Source organism: Aspergillus saccharolyticus (genome assembly GCF_003184585.1).
Source record: "Aspergillus saccharolyticus JOP 1030-1 unplaced genomic scaffold BP01scaffold_1, whole genome shotgun sequence".
In the NCBI taxonomy this organism is placed as follows: Eukaryota; Fungi; Ascomycota; class Eurotiomycetes; order Eurotiales; family Aspergillaceae; genus Aspergillus; species Aspergillus saccharolyticus.
In genome coordinates this window covers 1,264,078-1,281,596 of record NW_020290611.1, presented here as the reverse complement: position 1 = coordinate 1,281,596, position 17,519 = coordinate 1,264,078, and the positions used below count along the sequence as shown (strand labels likewise).

General features: G+C 47.1%; 6 protein-coding genes across 6 annotated transcripts; 3 read left to right on the top strand and 3 right to left on the bottom strand.

Annotated features, from left to right (window-relative positions):
- Nucleotides 1-30: 30 nt before the first annotated feature.
- BP01DRAFT_352511 (CHAT domain-containing protein) lies at nucleotides 31-4,220 on the top strand. The gene has a single exon (XM_025573961.1). It carries the CDS (start codon nucleotides 95-97, stop codon nucleotides 4,103-4,105), a length of 4,011 nt encoding a protein of 1,336 aa, XP_025435963.1. The 5' UTR covers nucleotides 31-94; the 3' UTR covers nucleotides 4,106-4,220.
- A 350-nt stretch (nucleotides 4,221-4,570) lies between these two features.
- On the bottom strand, nucleotides 4,571-6,943 carry BP01DRAFT_378590 (uncharacterized protein; the record flags this gene model as incomplete). The annotated part of the gene is made up of 3 exons (XM_025577071.1): nucleotides 4,571-4,797; nucleotides 4,853-4,946; nucleotides 6,656-6,943. The coding sequence occupies 3 exons, from the start codon at nucleotides 6,941-6,943 to the stop codon at nucleotides 4,571-4,573; spliced, it is 609 nt and encodes a 202-aa protein (XP_025435962.1).
- A 74-nt stretch (nucleotides 6,944-7,017) lies between these two features.
- Nucleotides 7,018-7,326, top strand: BP01DRAFT_378589 (uncharacterized protein; the record flags this gene model as incomplete). Its single annotated transcript, XM_025577070.1, has 1 exon — nucleotides 7,018-7,326. One exon carries the CDS (start codon nucleotides 7,018-7,020, stop codon nucleotides 7,324-7,326), a length of 309 nt encoding a protein of 102 aa, XP_025435961.1.
- A 2,566-nt stretch (nucleotides 7,327-9,892) lies between these two features.
- On the bottom strand, nucleotides 9,893-10,513 carry BP01DRAFT_378588 (uncharacterized protein; the record flags this gene model as incomplete). Its single annotated transcript, XM_025577069.1, has 2 exons — nucleotides 9,893-10,204; nucleotides 10,391-10,513. 2 exons carry the CDS (start codon nucleotides 10,511-10,513, stop codon nucleotides 9,893-9,895), a joined length of 435 nt encoding a protein of 144 aa, XP_025435960.1.
- Nucleotides 10,514-11,561: 1,048 nt separating this feature from the next.
- Nucleotides 11,562-13,266, top strand: BP01DRAFT_10986 (metalloendopeptidase WSS1). The gene is made up of 2 exons (XM_025570308.1): nucleotides 11,562-11,965; nucleotides 12,026-13,266. The coding sequence occupies exons 1-2, from the start codon at nucleotides 11,682-11,684 to the stop codon at nucleotides 12,993-12,995; spliced, it is 1,254 nt and encodes a 417-aa protein (XP_025435959.1). The 5' UTR covers nucleotides 11,562-11,681; the 3' UTR covers nucleotides 12,996-13,266.
- Nucleotides 13,267-14,208: 942 nt separating this feature from the next.
- BP01DRAFT_331629 (snoRNA-binding rRNA-processing protein DIP2) lies at nucleotides 14,209-17,412 on the bottom strand. The gene is made up of 3 exons (XM_025573055.1): nucleotides 17,383-17,412; nucleotides 17,064-17,318; nucleotides 14,209-16,997 (listed from the first exon to the last, which is right to left on the bottom strand). The coding sequence occupies exons 1-3, from the start codon at nucleotides 17,397-17,399 to the stop codon at nucleotides 14,381-14,383; spliced, it is 2,889 nt and encodes a 962-aa protein (XP_025435958.1). The 5' UTR covers nucleotides 17,400-17,412; the 3' UTR covers nucleotides 14,209-14,380.
- Between the last annotated feature and the right edge of the window lie 107 nt (nucleotides 17,413-17,519).

The following is a 17,519-nucleotide window of genomic DNA, read 5'->3' as shown; positions in this document are numbered from 1 at the left end:
TCAGCTGCTGATCTCAATCACCCATCTATATCTATCTACCCGACATAATTCATCGAAGAGAGCCCATGTAGACCCGCCAGTCAACGCAGTCAGCATGGAATTCAACCACTTTATCAGCCTCTGTGGTCGGTCGCTTTTTACCGAGGAGTATCGCGGTGACCTAGACGCTGCTTGGGAGGCATTGCAGCAGGCCAAGTCAAGTGTCTCTCCGGCTGAGCCAGAGCCCCATGCAGAGTACCTGCGATGCTTGATCATTTACTCCATTCTAACAGGCAAGATACAAGATGCCCAGGAAAGCTTGAACGCCTTGTATGAGCTCCTGGGTCGAGTGTCTTCTGAATGGGGCTTGCGTTATACCAATTACCAGCTATTATGTGATTACTATAGGCGCTACCCCCCTTTGCTTCACTTCTTCCACGAGCGAGGAAGACCTATCAACCTAGTCATTCTCAGTGACATTATTGGACCACAGGCCATCATGTCGAAGTTCACGGAGAATTTTCAGCGATACTTCCCCACTGGAAGTTCTCAGGATCAAGTCACCTGTCAAATTCTAGGCGCGGTGCAATGGCTCCCCATGCAAGTAAGGACCCTGGTGGCTACATATCACCCGTCGTTTCCTACTACTGCTCCTCCAGACCATTCGAAGACTGTGGACTGGGATGCCGTCATTCCAGAAAATGCCAAGTTCTTGATCAAGTACCGAGAACTGGCAAGATCCCATGGTGCAACAACCATCGCTAACTATTTGTCCCGTCTGATCGTTGAATTCCACCTTGCCTGCCAACACCCAAACCAGGTATCCGCCTTGACGGACTTATACAGAGACTATGAGAGCCTGGAAGACCTGATTGGAATGGCCAACTGCAAGCTTATGGAGGGGGACAATCTTCTAAGTCCTCCATTTGCAAGTCCAATGTCTCTGAATATGGTACTGGTGGAGGCTTCCAGCGCAGTAGGGCCAGATACTCTTTGGGATCCTGTCGATTTCAATCTCAAGTTTGAACATACATCACAAGCAAAGGACTGTTACGAGTCCGCGTTGAGTCTGTTTCGGAATGGGGACTGCAAGAGAGGTCAGGCTGCCATACTGCTCAGACAGGCCTGCTGCTTGCACAACGAGATACGATACCTATGCAGAGCCGGAAAATGTAGCGACGAATTATTTAATGAGGCTGAAGAGAAATTATGTCAAGCACACGGTCTTTTCGGTCGAGACGAGGTCAGTACTCGTATGGTCGAGGCGCATCAAATCCTTCTCAGCATATCGAGAGGAGTGCCAGCTAAGATCAAGGTCATGGCGCAAAGGATAGGGGAGTGGGGAATCGAGGCTAGAAACGAGCAGGTTGCACATGCACTTGGACTACTAATGATGCGCTTTGCTCATCATGAGTGGAGTCGATTCGGCAACTTAGATACTGCTACTCTTGCTTGGGAGTGTGCATCTGAGGTGTTCAATGCTCTTCAAGATGTGATCCCGGAGTTTCAGACTTTGATGTCTCGAGCAGTGGCCTATCACGAGATGTTCAACGGTCCAGCAGTGAAGATAATCGCTTCCAAGGCTCTAAACATGGTAGATTCTGTCATCGATGCATACAACCGAATTTTGAATGATGCACCTGATACGCCTATGGGCTTGCTTGATCGAAAAACCTTGCTTGCAAGTAAGTTCAATACACTTTGGACGTTTGAGACCAACATCGTTCAGATATTCCTTCGCTTGGAGGAACTTGAGCTCCTTGATGATTGGCAGAAAAAACTCCTTACTATCATCGAGGGGGACGAAAGTTTCCAGCATTTCATCGGGGCCATCGAACAGAGAAATGATGCCAGGAAATTACTTCCGGACTTGGGCTATTCCCAAGACAGGCTAAAAGGGTTGTGGAAGGAAACCATGGCTCATCATGCAGTAAGGCTCAAATATGCTTCGGCCGACATAAGACGTCGTCAATATTTGGCGGAAGGGAACATTGATGAAGCCAACAAGGTTCTTCGCTGCTTCGTAAATGATGCCGAAAAGATGGAGCGGGTGTACACGCGAGACCTTTACCGCATATTGGCTTGTGAGAACAGTGGGGACAGAGCCAAAGCCCGGTCTATATTGGACGACATCAATGATGACATGCTTTTTGGAGGGACCTTGGAAGGTTTTCTCCAGGGAAAGGCCCTGAAAACTCGCTTTCCCGCTATCGCCGAGAATGCTCTAATATTCACAATATACGGAAATGACATGGACAGGGCCTTGAAAATTGTCAACTTGATCAGAAAAATAGATGCAGATTTCTTCGACTGGTCATTCGAGCATATTTACAATTACTCTTATCGAATTGGGAACTATGGCTCAATCTTGCTCGGTAACAATTACCCCCAAGAAGCGTTTCACCAATTGCTTGAGGCACGCCGATTAATTGAGATTCGGCGCACCCACACGACTGACATCGACTCCCGAATCGGTAACTCAATGTCTAGGTGGCTTTATGATGTATTTCTGGATCTAGCGCGTTCTTGTCTTCGTTGTGAAGAGGCAGATGTTCCGCTGGCCGTGTTGTCTCGGTACGAGCACGGGCATCCTGGGAAAATCTCGTGGCCGGAACATGCCTTGCTTTTTCTGGAAGAGAGTAGAGCTCGCGTCGTGCTTGACTCTTTAAAAGATGAGTTGACTAGCGGGAGAGAAACAGACACAAGACTGACCCTGCTTTCGGAAGCCATATATAAGCAACGAGCTTTAAGAATGCTGCTTGCCCTGGACCATCCAAGCCCCGAGCAAGAGGAAGAAATCTCCCAGCTCCAAAAAGAGATTGACGAGCTAAAATACCATGAGCTTCCTCCTGCAACCACACAGTTTATCGTTGCCACAAACTCCACGGTTGAGCCCCGGTTACTATACGGGAATATCGACGACGATGCAGTGGTGCTAGAGGCCACCTTTGGTATTCGAGGCTTTGTGGCATTCGCAATCACTAGAGATGGTATTCAAAATGTCCATTATGGAGGTGCATCCACCGTTGATATGCAGAAGCCTGCTATGCGTTTTATGCAGGTCATGAGAGAATTGAGCGGGTACCATGGAGAAGAAGAAGACAAGCGCAAACGGATTCTCAGCGAGCTGTCTGCGGAGATCTCGTCGGTACTCGTAACGCCGTTCGCAGCCATAGTCAGACAAAAAGCACATGTCATATTCTCGATATCAGAGCCTTTCACAGCATTTCCTTTCTCTGCCCTTCTCTTCGATGGCAAACCCTTGATTGCACATGCATCAGTATCACAAATCCCAAGCCTGACAGTTTTGCACTATGTTTCCCAGCGGCGAAGTGCCTCGCGAAGTCCGGCACCCACAGTAACTGTCTTCGCGAAGTCACCTGTCGGAACTTCGACCCCTAAAACAAGAGCTGGAGACGAGGCAGATCTCCACATGGCAGGCATCGAGGCAGTCAATATCGCGCGGATGTTCTCGACCTGGCCGGTTGAAGCGTCGGGCCTCTCGCGAAAGAGATTTCGCGAGTATATCAAGGGCACATCGTCCGTCCTTCACATCGGAACTCACGGTGATGTGAACCGGAAGAACCCTCTGATGTCTTCCATCTCTATTGGGGAAGACTTCCGCGTTTTGGATCTATCCGAGCTACAGAGTAATGCAAATCTCATAGTTTTTGCAGCATGTCTGAGTGGACTCGGCAAGGCAACCCTTGGGAGCGAGTTCCTGGGTTTCTCCCACGTCGTGCTCGGCACTGGATGTCAGGCATTTATGGGTACGCTGTGGAAGGTCAGCGACTTTGGGTCCATGCTGCTGATGACTACCTTCTATCGGAATCTTAAAGAAAAAAGGCACTTATCTTTAGCCGAGGCGCTGAGAGACGCACAGACGGAGCTTTTATGCTTTGACAGCGAAAAGGCGAGCCGATTTCTGGATAATCTGCTAGAGTCATGGACCTCAGAAACCGCCGGTGAGAACTGTCCTGCTGAGTTCGTGCCCGATGCGGAGTTTTTCCTTTTCACGTCGAAAATGATCTTGGACGAGCTAGACTGGTCGAGTCCGTTCTTTTGGGCACCCTTTATGCTGATGGGCTACGGGGGACATCATCTGTCCTTCCAGGGGACTCTTTGAAAATGTGTTTGCCTATCCTTGGCATATAGACCGATCTCAGGAAGCGATAACATAAATCGAGCTGTTATGATGAGCTCGGGGTATAGAGAATAATAATTTCAGGAATCAAGAATGAAAATGCGTCCTGGCCTGGGAATAGAAGAATCACCAGAGAGCTACTATAAACCAGACTACCATGCCTGCGAAACTTAGCACAGCATAAGACTACTGAAAGAAACGGGATTGCTATCTTCTATCCTATAAAAGCCTCATTCCGGACCACAAATGACATATTTGTTTGAGACCCATCCAATAACGAAGATAAAAAAGCTAAAGCAGTCAAGCAGATATCTGCTATCTCTGAAACTCTCCAACATTCTCTCAAGTTGCAAGTTTCCTTTATATCTCCTTAGATATGTAGCAGCTTCATCAATCTCTGTAGAGCATTCTGTCTCCACAATCTGGCAACCAGCTTGTACAGAGTCTTTACTCCTCATGGGCCACCGCTGCAGGAGACTCCTCGCCTTCATCCTCATCCTCGGAGGTCTCTTCCACCTTCTTGGCAGCTCTCTTATGCTTCTTACGAGGAGTACTAGCTCCATGCTTAGCGCCAGCTCGTTTCTGGCTTGTCTGAAAGCTGATTCCACTTCCGCTTTTGCGGACTCGCTCCAGGTGTCTCTGGATGACTTTGGGGGAGGGCTTGTCATTTCCGGCTACGACTTGATGAGGATTTCGCACAGTCAAGCGACGAGAGGGGCTCTGGCTTACGCCATGCTTTGGAGATCTTGTCGACATTGAGAATGACATTCTGGGTCTCGAAGATGACCTTCCAGAGCTGATTGTGAAGATGGCTAATCCTCTCCTTATTGTGGTGGTATAGTAAGGGGTTAAATAACCCTGGTTAAGATGAGAGATGTGTACAACCAACCATGTATATATGCGTAGAGTATTAGTATATTAGATATTATACCATGCTTATATCAGTCAAGAATTCTTATTAGGTGCTAAAACTATTCTTTAGTTAACATTAGTATTAATCTCTTTTCTGTGGCTGGCGGAGTGGAGAGTTTTGAGTACGTTACTAATTGGTCCCCAAAAGCAAAATGTTCTTTATGTCTCTTAGATTTGGTCTGTATGTCTGGTAAGTAGATCTCTTCTATGGATTTGACTATACTAATCCTATCAGATTCTTGTGTCTATAGCCCTGCGATTAAAGGATCATGCGGATAAACTGATAAGGAGCAACAGGGTCCGAGCTGCTGCTGAGGGAGAGTATAACTAAAGCTGATTAGAGGAATATATGCTAGATCTGAATTTAGGAAAAAATGTAAATTAGTATCTGATCCTCTAAAATAGCGCATCCAGAAGAAAGACTTGAGGAGATGAGACTTAGTATTACTCTCTTCATTTCTTCTTGTATTAGTTCTGAGTTATCTAGAATATTGTCGAGAAAGGTGTTAGTAACAGGATTATCTATACTATATATAGATGGAGATGTAGACGGGCATAGGCAGCGGAATGAGGATTATGAAGGGAGTGCGGCTGCGGAGAGGTCTTAGAGTACAGAGAACAGGATATTACTAATAGTCTAATAATAATCTTCTATGGGCTTTTCTTCCAAATCCTATTCTAATGGTGGTACTGTATAGGGCGGTGGTGCAGATGATCATTATTAAAGGTTATCTGCGGCAGATGTAAGAGGTATCTTGAGGGATACTGATAACAATATAGTTATAGGGAGTACCTAGGGCTGTAAGGAGCGGCGGGGATAACTTTGGAGTAATAGATAGTAGATTAGCTCCTATAGTTCTTTGGTGATTCTAAAAAAAGAGCTGAACAGTATCCAAGATTAATAGGTAAGTCAGAACTTAGCTGACAGAAAAGCAATAGTTCAGAAAGAAGCTCAAGGGAGAGCTCGAGCACGGTTGGCAAGTGTGACCATTCCAGATACATACTAACTAGTGCAATACAAGCTGTCAGCCAATGAGATTATGGGATGCTTCGAATCAGGACGGCGAGCTAAGATCCATCCTTGCTAGAGGCCACGACCATACTGCGTAGAAGGGCAAACAAAGCCTTTGGCAAAAGCTTGGTGAAGAAGACAGAATACCTGCATATAATCGTACACCTCAGACGCCGTAGTGGATCATAATTTAGCACCAAGGAGTAAGTGTCTGCTTGCAACGCGGACCGTTTCCGCCTGTAGCTGATCCTCGTCGATTTCATAGTTCGGTGTGATATCCGGAGCCATTCAGGCCGGGTAATGTGTGGCCTCGCCAGTTACCATAATCTCCGGCCTTTCGACCCTACCAAGGGTCTTGAGCGAGCCACAAGTCCTAATCTCCAGAGTCTTGGGTGCGACAACATTCATTCCTGGAGTAAGATCGTCCGAAATGGAGATCCAGTGGAAGCGGGAAATATTAATAACTCCATGGGAAATAACGTATCCGTATTCCGGGTCGATATACTCCATCCAGGCTCTGACTATCCTCGGGGCGGTCAAATCTCCAGGGTCAAGTGTTGCCGGCTCGAGAGAGATTATCCACTGGGGTTCCAACGAGCGACGCGTACGTCAAATTGTTCTCCTCGAGGCATTGCCGTCCAGCCACCATCGGTGTTTAGATTCTCGATCATCGGGAAGCGCACGTTACCCCAAAACCCTGGTTCCGGGTACCCAGGAGCTCGGCCGCCATAATAGTGGCACTGATGGGGCTTCACCACCAGGTGGGAAGCTTCCGCTACACCCTCGGCGTTACCAAACCCATATGAACCAAAGGTGTTCACTGTGGTCAGGTTGACTGAGCTAGTAAGGGAGTTTGCCTCGATAGAAATGACTCTGAGAGAGGCCTGACTACCCATTGGCGACAGAGACCATAAGATAACTGTTAAAACAGTCAAGAAATTGAGTATACCAAGCCTAATCTGTGTCATCAATGCACCAGAGATACTCTGGCTACCGAGACATTGCTGTAACAGTCCAACTGTCGCCCCGCAGGATCTGCTCACCGCGTTCCACACCAAACGCAGCGTCGGCCCTACTGCTGTTTCAGACCTTCCGGCCGCTGCTCCAGGCGGCCCCGGCACCCAAGTGGGTGTTGATCTCCAGCAACAGCACCTCACCCGCGTCGATGGAGGCGATGAGCTCCTTCATTATTCCTGTGTATAGGGTGTCGAAGATCGCTTTGAACTGGCTGATCCAGCAAGTTTGCCTCCGCACTGCTGAGAATGAACAGTTCGGGTGAGGGCTTGACTGACCAATTTTCTTGTTTTTTAGTGTTCTACAACTACAGTCAAGACTTTCCAGTTGTCTTGATACTTTACCCTGGGTTTGTCTCCAACCATAATTTCGGCCCGGGTGACCGATGGAAATCACCTCTCTCTGGGATCTGAGACCAACAACGGCGGCAGGCATGTCCAGACTGATTTAGATAATTAAATTACACGGCAAGTGGGTTTGGAAAAGGTCCCACGATAGTAACTGATAGTACGACTAGTATTATACGCGTGGTGAGTGTCTTTGAGATTGTTCTGTCAATCATTGTGCTGATCGGATTGAACGCGATGGTCGATTGAACCAGGCAATACGGGAGACGAGCTCGGAAAATCTATCGATGATTTGCAGGACAAAAAGATCCCGTGGTAGAAGAGCATAAGGCAGAACGAACGCCAGAAAACAATGAGTGAGGAAAATGCAAGTAAGGAATGTAAACTATGCGCTGTTGCCCTTAAGGATGTCTTTCACCTTAGTAAACGCCAGTTCACCCATCGGTTCCTTCCACAGTTGCTTGCGAATCTTCTCGCTCTTGGGCTTATACAAGATGGGCGCCGAGCTAAAGATATTAGTCAGCCAATAATCTACGTGAATTAAGAGAAACAGGACTAAATTACTTATATTATAAGTTTACTGTTCTTGATGAACTGTCTGTGACTTTCAAATCTATGATTAACAGTACCATTGGTGAGAATATAGATACTATTAATAGGCTTTCGAATAAGAATAGTCTTTATAATACTAAAGATAGAACTAATAAATATACTGTAGTACTTGTAGACAAGACCCGTTGATGCGCGAGATGCCTGCGGGGAGGGGTGGTGGACGTCGGTCTTGCTCAAGGTGTTGGCGCGACTTATATAGATCTGAACTGGATCTATTGATAATGATAATAGATAGGGAGATGTACTTGGTAAGTTTATAGATAAAAAACTAGCTTAGAAGATTAGAGATAGTATAGTAGTTCTTAAAGAAGAGAGTCTTATTATTGAAGTTAGCTAGAAGAGAATAAGTATTCTACTTCTTGAACTTTGCTTATGAAGAAGTATTAGAGCTGATAATAGTAATATAGCTAGATTATTGTAAAGTATTTCTTACCTATAGTATAGAGATAAAAAGAAGAGTTAGTAGTATAGTAGAGAGGAAATTAATCTAGATCAACTTTTTATAGTTTTTAAAGATATTAAGTATAAAGACTTACTTCAAGATCTCTAGATCATTAACTACTATATCTAGCTGGTTGATTGTCTAGGTATACTTAATAAAGACTAGAATTTACTTATAGCTGATTAAGTCTAGTGGCTATATCTTTATCCTAACTTTACTATTATTACTCTACTGTCTGCAGTACTAGTTTAGCAGCTGCTACTAAGTCTTCTTTTTCTTGGCTATACTATAGACTATAATAATTAGTTGGCTTAGTCTTAGCTTCAATAGCTGCTTACTATACTTTAAGCTGAGTTTGGTATTAATTCTGGTAATAATGATAGTCTACTCTATAAGATTAATCTTCTGGCGCGAGGTAGTAGATAATTTATTGAAGAGTTAGTATTTTTAAGAAATATTTCCTATATTATTATCTTTTTAATAGTAGCTGAAGTGAAGTTTGATATGATAAGACTAACTGAAAGAATTCTTGTATAGAAGTATATCAATATAAATAGAGTCTTTCTCTCTAAGCTGAATGGAATAAAAGGAGAGAGAATATAATGTAGTCAAGTATAAGTCTAGTAATATAATAGGGAGATATCGTCGATATAAACTGGTAAGCCCCGAACCACGGCCGGAGTTAAGATGGACAAACACTGTTTATCTTCTACTCTCCAGCTTTATCATTAGGCTGTCATACTGTCGAGTACACCTATATTGTAATATAGGCAGATGACCATGCAGTAGTTGTTGCTTAGGCTAAGTAGTATCATAGAACATAAGCCAGTCACTCTAGTACTTGACGCCCGCCACCCGCTCAGGATGTGGGCGAGGCCGAAATTGGGTGGATGTAGATTTACAGACTGACGTCTGTATATATGATGTTACATAGTCTACGTGCGATTGCGCAGTGCTTCCATAGAACAAATTCTAATAAAAAAATCGTAAGGCTTGGCCATATGACCTGGCAACACCTTATGAGTTTAATAGTGAGAGGCACCCAGGTACATATCTTTTGGTTCTATGCCTGTAGATAGAGTATCATTTATGGGTAGTCTATGGGCCACCTGATAGTCCACACTAGCTAAGTCTTGTGATGGGGATTGATATCAGTATAGGCGTTCCTTGTGATATGAGGTATTGCGAGGACTGTGAGGATATGAGTCCTTACATGATCCTAGGATTTGATACTAGTCTAGTATTAATGAAGTAATAGATTTATGGGTCTTTCTAATTCAGTAGCATCTAAATAACGTGTTCAAGAGCAAGGAGGGAAGCCTTGGGATAGATATATATAAATATATGCAGTTGGAGGAATACCAAGATGTATGGCCTCAGATTGTTATACTTATATATGTCTGCGCCTCCCTTTAGCAGCATGATCTCCACTAGAACTGAGTCTCCCCGGAGGCTGGCCAGGTGCAGCGGGTCTTTCCCGTGTGATCTCCGATATTCGGGTTTGCTTCAGCACGCACCAATTCCTCCACGATCGCTACATGGCCTCGCTCGGTGGCTGCGGCGAGAGCCGTCTGGCCCTGCATATTCTGGAAGTCCACCAGCCGCGTCACCACGGAGCAGGTCCCACTGACCCGGATCCAGCGGAATAGGATGATACGCGTTGAAGAAGCCGTGGGGGTCGTACTTCCGCTTGAGGGCCGATAGCCGAGCCTACCAAACAGGGTTGTAGCTGTACACCGCGGCTAGCAGCTCGTCAGTATTAGTATGTTAAATCTAGATGTAGAAATACTAGTTATCCTAAGATAATTGAGACAGCAAAACTGTTATAGGTCCTCGTAGCCCAGTAGTCGACTACAGCTGAGATAGTTATTCTTCTGGATCATCTAGATGAAAGTATTAGTACCCAGCTGGCTATAGTATAGGTATACAGTATAGCCGTCAGGAAAGGTGTCGATAGCGCAGTGGCTGGTGGTTTCTAAGAGGAGAAAAGAGGTATTAGTAGCCGAATACTTGCGCAGGAACTGACTGTAGAAGGCATATACTTCATTCATCGCATCGACGTCAAAGGCAGTAGGGCTGCTGGTGGTGTAGAGGTTTTGATACTGGTCCGTGGAAGGACTGTACTGAAAGCAGGGCCGATGGAATGATGCGGAGAAGCTGCAAGCCCAAATGATAGAGAGATCCAAGATATCGCTAGGAGCCGAGCATCCTAATACTCTAACAAGTATGAACAACCTGGTATTTATATATTGGAATCAGGAACAATAGGATAAAGCGGAGAAGCTGTAAGTATAAGTGATAGATATAAGAGTAACAGTACTAGGTATAAGCACTTCAATACTTTGACAAGTAAAAACAATCTGATGATAGTATACTAGAGTCAACACCGACAGAATTGATCTAAAGCGGAAAGGGAAACTCGCTTGATTTCCGCAGCAATCCAGTTCAATAGTTCAGCACAAGAGTAAGTTATATTCACTAGAGGAATAGGGTAAAACAGCCAGTGAGCAACACAGGTCAAATACTACCTCAGGCTCTGTAGAATTGTATTCAATCAACACTTGCGGCCATTATTCATCTCAAGATCATCTGCAGGGAGCGACTAGGTAGTAGGCGGGTTCAAGAGAGTAGACGCGAGCACAACCATTGAGCGTCGGGTTTCTCCCTTGCCAACTCCACCACATCTCTTGCGCGGTGGCAATTTGATCATCAGTCTCATCCCAGTTTACATACAAACAGATGCTGGGTTGGTGGTTACATCTAACTTATGTCTACAACAGGACAGCAGATACACGTGACGGCTTGCGGCCTGAGTGCCTGAGGGTACCGGGCGATTAGCAATCACTCACTGCCAGTTGCCTTTTCCTCACCATGCATGGCATGCATGATTGTTCGATTATCTTTCTTTTTGTCTCGTCTGTTACTATTATTCCTTTAATTGCTAATCTGATTTCGGGTTTTTTGTTCTTTCCTTCCATCTTCTGATATCCTCTCTATCTTGTTCGTCCTTACGGCTGCTCTGGTTATTCGATTCCTTGTGGCGGAAGTAGGAGCCCTCGCCTGCTGAGAGAGTCTTCAGTATATAAGTACTTCGTTCACCTTAACCTCACCAGCACATCTTTCTTTCACTCGGTCGACCACTACATTTAACAGATAACTTGGCTTAGCTCTACGTCGTGGATACACTTATTCATCTGACTGTCAAGCACATTTGCCACCATGCGCGAATATGATCCGCTAATCTCTGAATACCGCCATGACAAGAAGCGGCCCCGGTCTTCTGAAGCACTCCTCATACTACAGAGGGTCGCTTCCTTAGTCAAGCCTATCATGCGACGACGACAGTGGAAGGTCGGTACTCTTGCGGAGATGTACCCGGGAGAACGGTACCTTCTCGGTCTCAATTACGATGCTGGCCGAAAGATCTGCTTACGACTTCGTCATTCTTCTGATGAGCGACAGTTTCTCGCTTTCGACGATATTGTCGATACCATGCTTCATGAGTGAGTCTCCAATTTACCATCTGAATTGACTACGAACCTGGTGGCTAACCTATATCTTAGACTCTGTCACATTGTGCATGGACCACATCATCAGAAATTCCATGCTCTTTGGAACCAGCTCCGAGACGAGCATCTGGAGCTTATTATGAAAGGCTACACAGGCGAAGGCTTCCTTTCCAAGGGCCATCGCTTGGGCGGCAGCCGAATTCCCGTGGAGGAAGCTCGTCGACGAGCCCGAGCCGCCGCGGAACAAAGACGGGCTCTTTCGGCCGGCTCCGGACAGCGAGTGGGTGGTGCCTCCGTAGCGCGTGGTACAGACATGCGTCAAGTCATTGCAGATGCAGCACAGAGACGCCGTGACATACTAAATGGCTGTGCCTCGGGCGCCGACAACAGCGCCGAGCTGGCGGAGGAGGCATCCCGCAATGGCTTCCGAACCCAAGCAGAGGAGGATGATGCGAACGAGCGAGCGATCATGGAGGCTGTCATTGATTTGATTGAGCAGGAGGAGCGGGAGAAGTATGGACCTTCGTACATCCCTCCAAGTCAACAGAATCCTGCCGGTCCTCGTTCTATGCCATCCCCACCCCTGGTCCCAGAGACCAACAGGCCGGGTGCGTCGTCACATCCGCAGAATTCAGATGACTTGATATTAGACGATACCTCATATGATAAGCCATGGTCTTGTCCAACATGCACGCTCGACAATCCTGCCGAGTTTCTCTGCTGCGATGCCTGTGCGTCGGAGCGGCCACGGCCGTCGACAGATATATCAGTATCCGCCTCCATCATATCAGAGCCGCCAAAAACAACAGCTAAGAGCAGAAGTCATAAGCGAACGATCAGCCAGTCTATCTCGCAAGGTACCTCCAAGAGCACGACCCGAGCCAAGGAGTCCCCGGCCACGCCCATGCAGCCACAGAAGGCGAGCAAAAGGCGAATGGGACGGACGTGCCAAGCTTGCGGCTCATTCATGGAGATAGAATGGGTGTCTTGCTCTAACTGTAGTACGTCGAAGCAGGAATCGTGAATTGGGCGGTAGCTTTCAGGATCCGCTCAGCATGGGCGTTGGTGTCACTGTGAGGCTTAGTCTGGGTGCGATACCAGGACTAGCATTCGCAATCGAGATTCTATGGGAGAAATGATGTTGATTTCATGTCATGAAGTTGTTTCAATTCGCCCATAAGTCATCTCGTAGAAATGTTATCCGTGATTGAACATGGCTTGACTGAGTCGACTCAGAGCGCGGACTCCTGATTCCAACGACATTTGCTAAATGTTACAACAAGCGCAAATCTCACTATCTCTCATACCCCTAGCTAAATGAGGTGGCACGAATGCAGTAAGCCCATACATCCAACATACAAGATTCAAGCGAGAGCTGACTAACACCTGACTCATCAGGCTTCCCACCGAGCCAATCCCCACTTTCGGCTCAACCATTCCGCCGAGCCATCCACTCTCCACCACTGCGCTAATAATTTCTGCAACTTCATTTTCCCCTTTCCTGTCATTTTACTGTTTTTCCTCAACATCACAAAAGCTCCCACTCAGCTTGACCATTCATGCTTGGTCTTGGGTTTTAGGATCTCAACTACACTCATAATCTCCTCGCCAAACTAACTAATCAGGTATGCATACATCCAGCACTTCAATCTTTTCCTTTCAACCCCCTCCCCCGGAAGAAATGAGACAAAAACAACGCAATCCAAACGCCCACCACAACCATAAGAGACAAGAGAGAGAGAGAGAGAGAGAGAGAGAGAGAGAGAGCAAGAAGAAGAAGAGCAAGAAACACCTACATGATGAGAGCTTTGCAATCAAGAACCGGTATATTAGGAAGAGCCGGAAGAGGTATGACAGGAAGCCAGAGTTGTTTCACTGTCGTCGATGCTTATAATGGTTCTGCTGAGTGGTGTTTTCTTTCTTCTTTCCTGCTTCTTCTCTCTCTCTCTTTTTCCTCTTGATCATGAATCTGTGGACAAGGGCAAATGGATTGATGGGATCGGGCTGCGTGTTTGAGTCTGGGCTCTCGGGGTTGTGAGCATTTTCTCTCTTGCCCTCGATTGGGCTTGCAGAGCTTGTGCTGTTGATGCGTGCTTCGTGGTTGAGATCGTTGCTGACTCGATTACATAGAATTCTTCGAAGTATGCAAATTAGTGCGCTGTGTAATGCTGTGTTAGCCTAGATTTATGGTACAATGAGAAATGAAAACTGTGTTATCTTCACGATGGGTCTTTTTTCACGTCTTCAGTAGATCGTATTGAATTTACAAAGGGGTCTAAACCTATCATAACCTTCCGGATATAGAACTTTTCATGCGTAACCCAAAAAAAGAAAACACTCGACCAAGCAACGATTCTGAACGCCAAACAAATGCATGGTTACAGACACAAACCCCCGAGTAGAGCGCTTTCAAGCAATGCTGATGAACTGCCGCTTCTTCCCCGTGCCCGTCGTCCTTTCTTGCTCCTCGTAGGCTTCCTCATCAATATAATCCTTGGTGCTCTGTTCTTGAATCTGCTGGCCGACAAACTGCAGCGCGGAAATATTGAAACCCATCTCATCCTTTTGACGGGCCAGCACCCGACGCAGAGAGGCACGGATGCCATCGAGCATCGGCCGCATCATCTTGCTCGCAATGATCTGGCGGTGGTGCGTCTTGAGAATGAAGAAGAGTACACGGCAAGTCAGTGGTATGTTCCACTCGCGACTGGCCCAGATGTTGAGGAACGTGAACAAAGCCGGAATCTTCGAGAATGGCAAAACCAGCAGAGCATCCTGCAGAGCAGCAGCAGGAATCTTCTGGACGACATTTAGAAGATGCCTCTCGGCAGAAACGTCTCCCAATGCCATGTACAAAGGGTTGCGTTTAGGGGGTGCTGCGTTAGGCTGCCTCGCTTTGACGGCACGCCAATCGCGCATGACCACCAAATCTTCCATTCCCAAATCCAGGGCTTCGATAATCTTTTCTCCTGCCATGAGCGTGGCAGTCGTTTGCTTGCCAGCATCGACGGCTTCGGCCTTCTCTCCATCCTCTCCTTCGTCCTCCTTTTGGAGGGAAGCCATGAGGGAATTATCATACATCTCTTCGAGTTCCTTTTCGCGCTCTTCTTCCAGGAACAACTGCTCGTCGGTTTGCTCCCAGGTGCGAATGCTTTTGTCATGACTGGCAGTGACAATGAACTCTCCAGAGTGGCTGATAGCCAATGCCCAAATTTCCCCATGGTGTCCAGCCAGCTTTTGGATGTGTTCAAATTTGTCACCGTCCCAGTACTTGATCGAACGGTCTTTGCTAGCACTGAAAAAGTTGTGGCCATTTCCTTCCTTGTTGTTCGGAACAAATGCGACGGCCATAACACTGTCCTCGTGTGCCAGGAATGACTTATGACAATCACCGAAATCCAGACCCCACACGCGAACAGTCTTATCGGCGGAGCATGTGACGATCAGCTTACTATCCCACGATATGTCCATGCTGAGGACTGGAAGTTTGTGGCCGTAAAGATTGAGGAAAAGCTTGAGTGAATCAACGAAGAACACCTTGACAGTGTTGTCTAGCAAAGCAACAGCCAGCAATCGAGCATCAGGTGAGAAGCGAACGTTGAGGATGTCGTCGGCAACCTTCAAGGTCCTTGTGTGTACCAGCTTGAGTCGTGGCGTAGTTCTTCTCGTTCCAGGGATGTCTTCTTGAACGACCTGGAAGTTCCAGAACTTGGCTGTCTTGTCGGCACTACCACTGACCAGAGATTTGCCATCCGGGTGGACCTGTAGGGACCAAACCGGTCCGTCATGGGCCTTGATCGTATCGAGAAGAGTCGAGGAGGCAATGTCAAAAATCTCAAGCTGACCGTCTTTGTTTCCCACAACGACAATCTTGTCTCCAGGAAGAAAGGCCGAACAGAGTGAGTAACCACATTCGAGGGTACGCAGACAGCTCTGAGTGCGAACATTCCAAATCTTGAGACTGCCGTTGGACGCAGATGCCAGCATGCGATCGTCAGAACTCAATGCGACGGACCGGATATCAGTGCGGTGACCTGGAATATCAACTGCCAAGTTTCGAGTGTACTCCGACTCGTCCTCATCTTTGTTCTTCTTGTTGGCGGTCACCACGATGTAGGACTCAATCTGGTTGTTCGTAGTAGCGGCCAGTAGCTGCAGGTTACCACTTGACTTGGTCTTGATCCAGTCGAAGGACCGGACCTTACCTCCAGTGCGAACAATGGTATGAGACACGAAAACTTCGGAAACTGGGGCAGGCGCTGCATCGTCAGGCTTCTTGTTGTCAATATCGGCGACGGCACCTTCCTTGTCTGCAGCACGCTGCGCATCCTTCTCCTTTCTCCTCTTGCGCTTCCTGGCCAAGCTCTTTTGCACTTCGACCTGTGAGCGAATCCGCCAGATCTCGACTGCCTTCTCCGATCCGTGGATACCGATATAGTCCAACCGAGGATGGAAGCTGATACCGATCGTGCGATCTTTGCCCGTGCGATAGAATGTACCTCTGTCGTTCAAAATCTTCTGACCTTCAGATCCGGCCTTCTCCTTCGAGATTTCAATCATAGCGCTTTCGTCAATTGACCAGACCTTGAGCTCTCCGTCATTGCCAGCGGTAATGCAACCACTTCCGTCGGGCGAAAGACCCAAACTCCAGCATTCGCCGTTTGACTGAGCCACGTGGGTCTCGATACAGTGCTGCGAAGCCAAATCCCACACCTTAATCAGTGCATCCTTGCCTGTTGACAGCAGAAATCCCGCATGGTCACTGAGCCCGGCGGCGTTGAGTAATTCGGTGGAGGGTGTGAGGATGTTCAAGGAGGTGATTTGATCGGTATGCCCCCGCATTTTGAAAAGTCCAACTTCTGCGATTAAGTCCCACAGGATGATATCTGTATCTTTCGAGCCGCTTGCCAGACGGACTCCAGCGCTATCGAAGGCGAGTTGGGTGATGGCGGACTTGTGGCCATTAAAAGAGATGATCACAGATTCAGTTCGAGAATCCCAGAGACGAATGCTTCCATCTTCATAACTGAAGCGAAAAAGGTAAGCAAGGTGGACATAGGACCGTCGTACAAAAATCTTGGAGGATACTTACCCGACCGCGAAAATATCCTCGTCCGTCTTGCTATGCGTGATCACTGTAACTTGTGCTTTACAAGCCGGATCGTGCCACCTGCCAAGCAACTCTCCCTTCTTGACATCCCAGCAGAGAACCTCTTCACTCGCACCGACGATGGCTCTTCCAGAGCCCGTCCGACGCGCAGTTCCTAGGCTATCTTCATCGCGGGCCCAGATCGCATTCGAGGAACCGGATGCGATGAGCCCAAAAGTCTTCGAATGCTCGAATTTTCTGTCCAAGTTAGTCAAGAATGATTTCCTGGTATCTTAGTATGAGCGGGAACAGTAATCCTTACAGATATGACTTCACCATCTTTAGGTGTTCGTCTCTGGAAAATTTTTGGAGATCGGAGAATAAATGCTATCGATAGGCACAAATGGCGGCCGTGGCTACGGAGAGCGAGAGCGACCACTCGGAGCCTCCCCACCGCCT

What these genes read in the sequence shown, in the direction of transcription:
- BP01DRAFT_352511 (XM_025573961.1), top strand. Translation starts at nt 95, where the DNA reads ATGGAATTCAACCACTTTATCAGCCTCTGTGGTCGGTCGCTTTTTACC.
- BP01DRAFT_331629 (XM_025573055.1), bottom strand. An exon ending in GAGGATATTTTCGCGGTCGG is followed by an intron (nt 16,998 to 17,063) that starts GTAAGTATCCTC and finishes TTTTCGCTTCAG; the next exon opens with TTATGAAGATGGAAGCATTC.
- BP01DRAFT_10986 (XM_025570308.1), top strand. Translation starts at nt 11,682, where the DNA reads ATGCGCGAATATGATCCGCTAATCTCTGAATACCGCCATGACAAGAAG. An exon ending in GTCGATACCATGCTTCATGA is followed by an intron (nt 11,966 to 12,025) that starts GTGAGTCTCCAA and finishes CCTATATCTTAG; the next exon opens with ACTCTGTCACATTGTGCATG.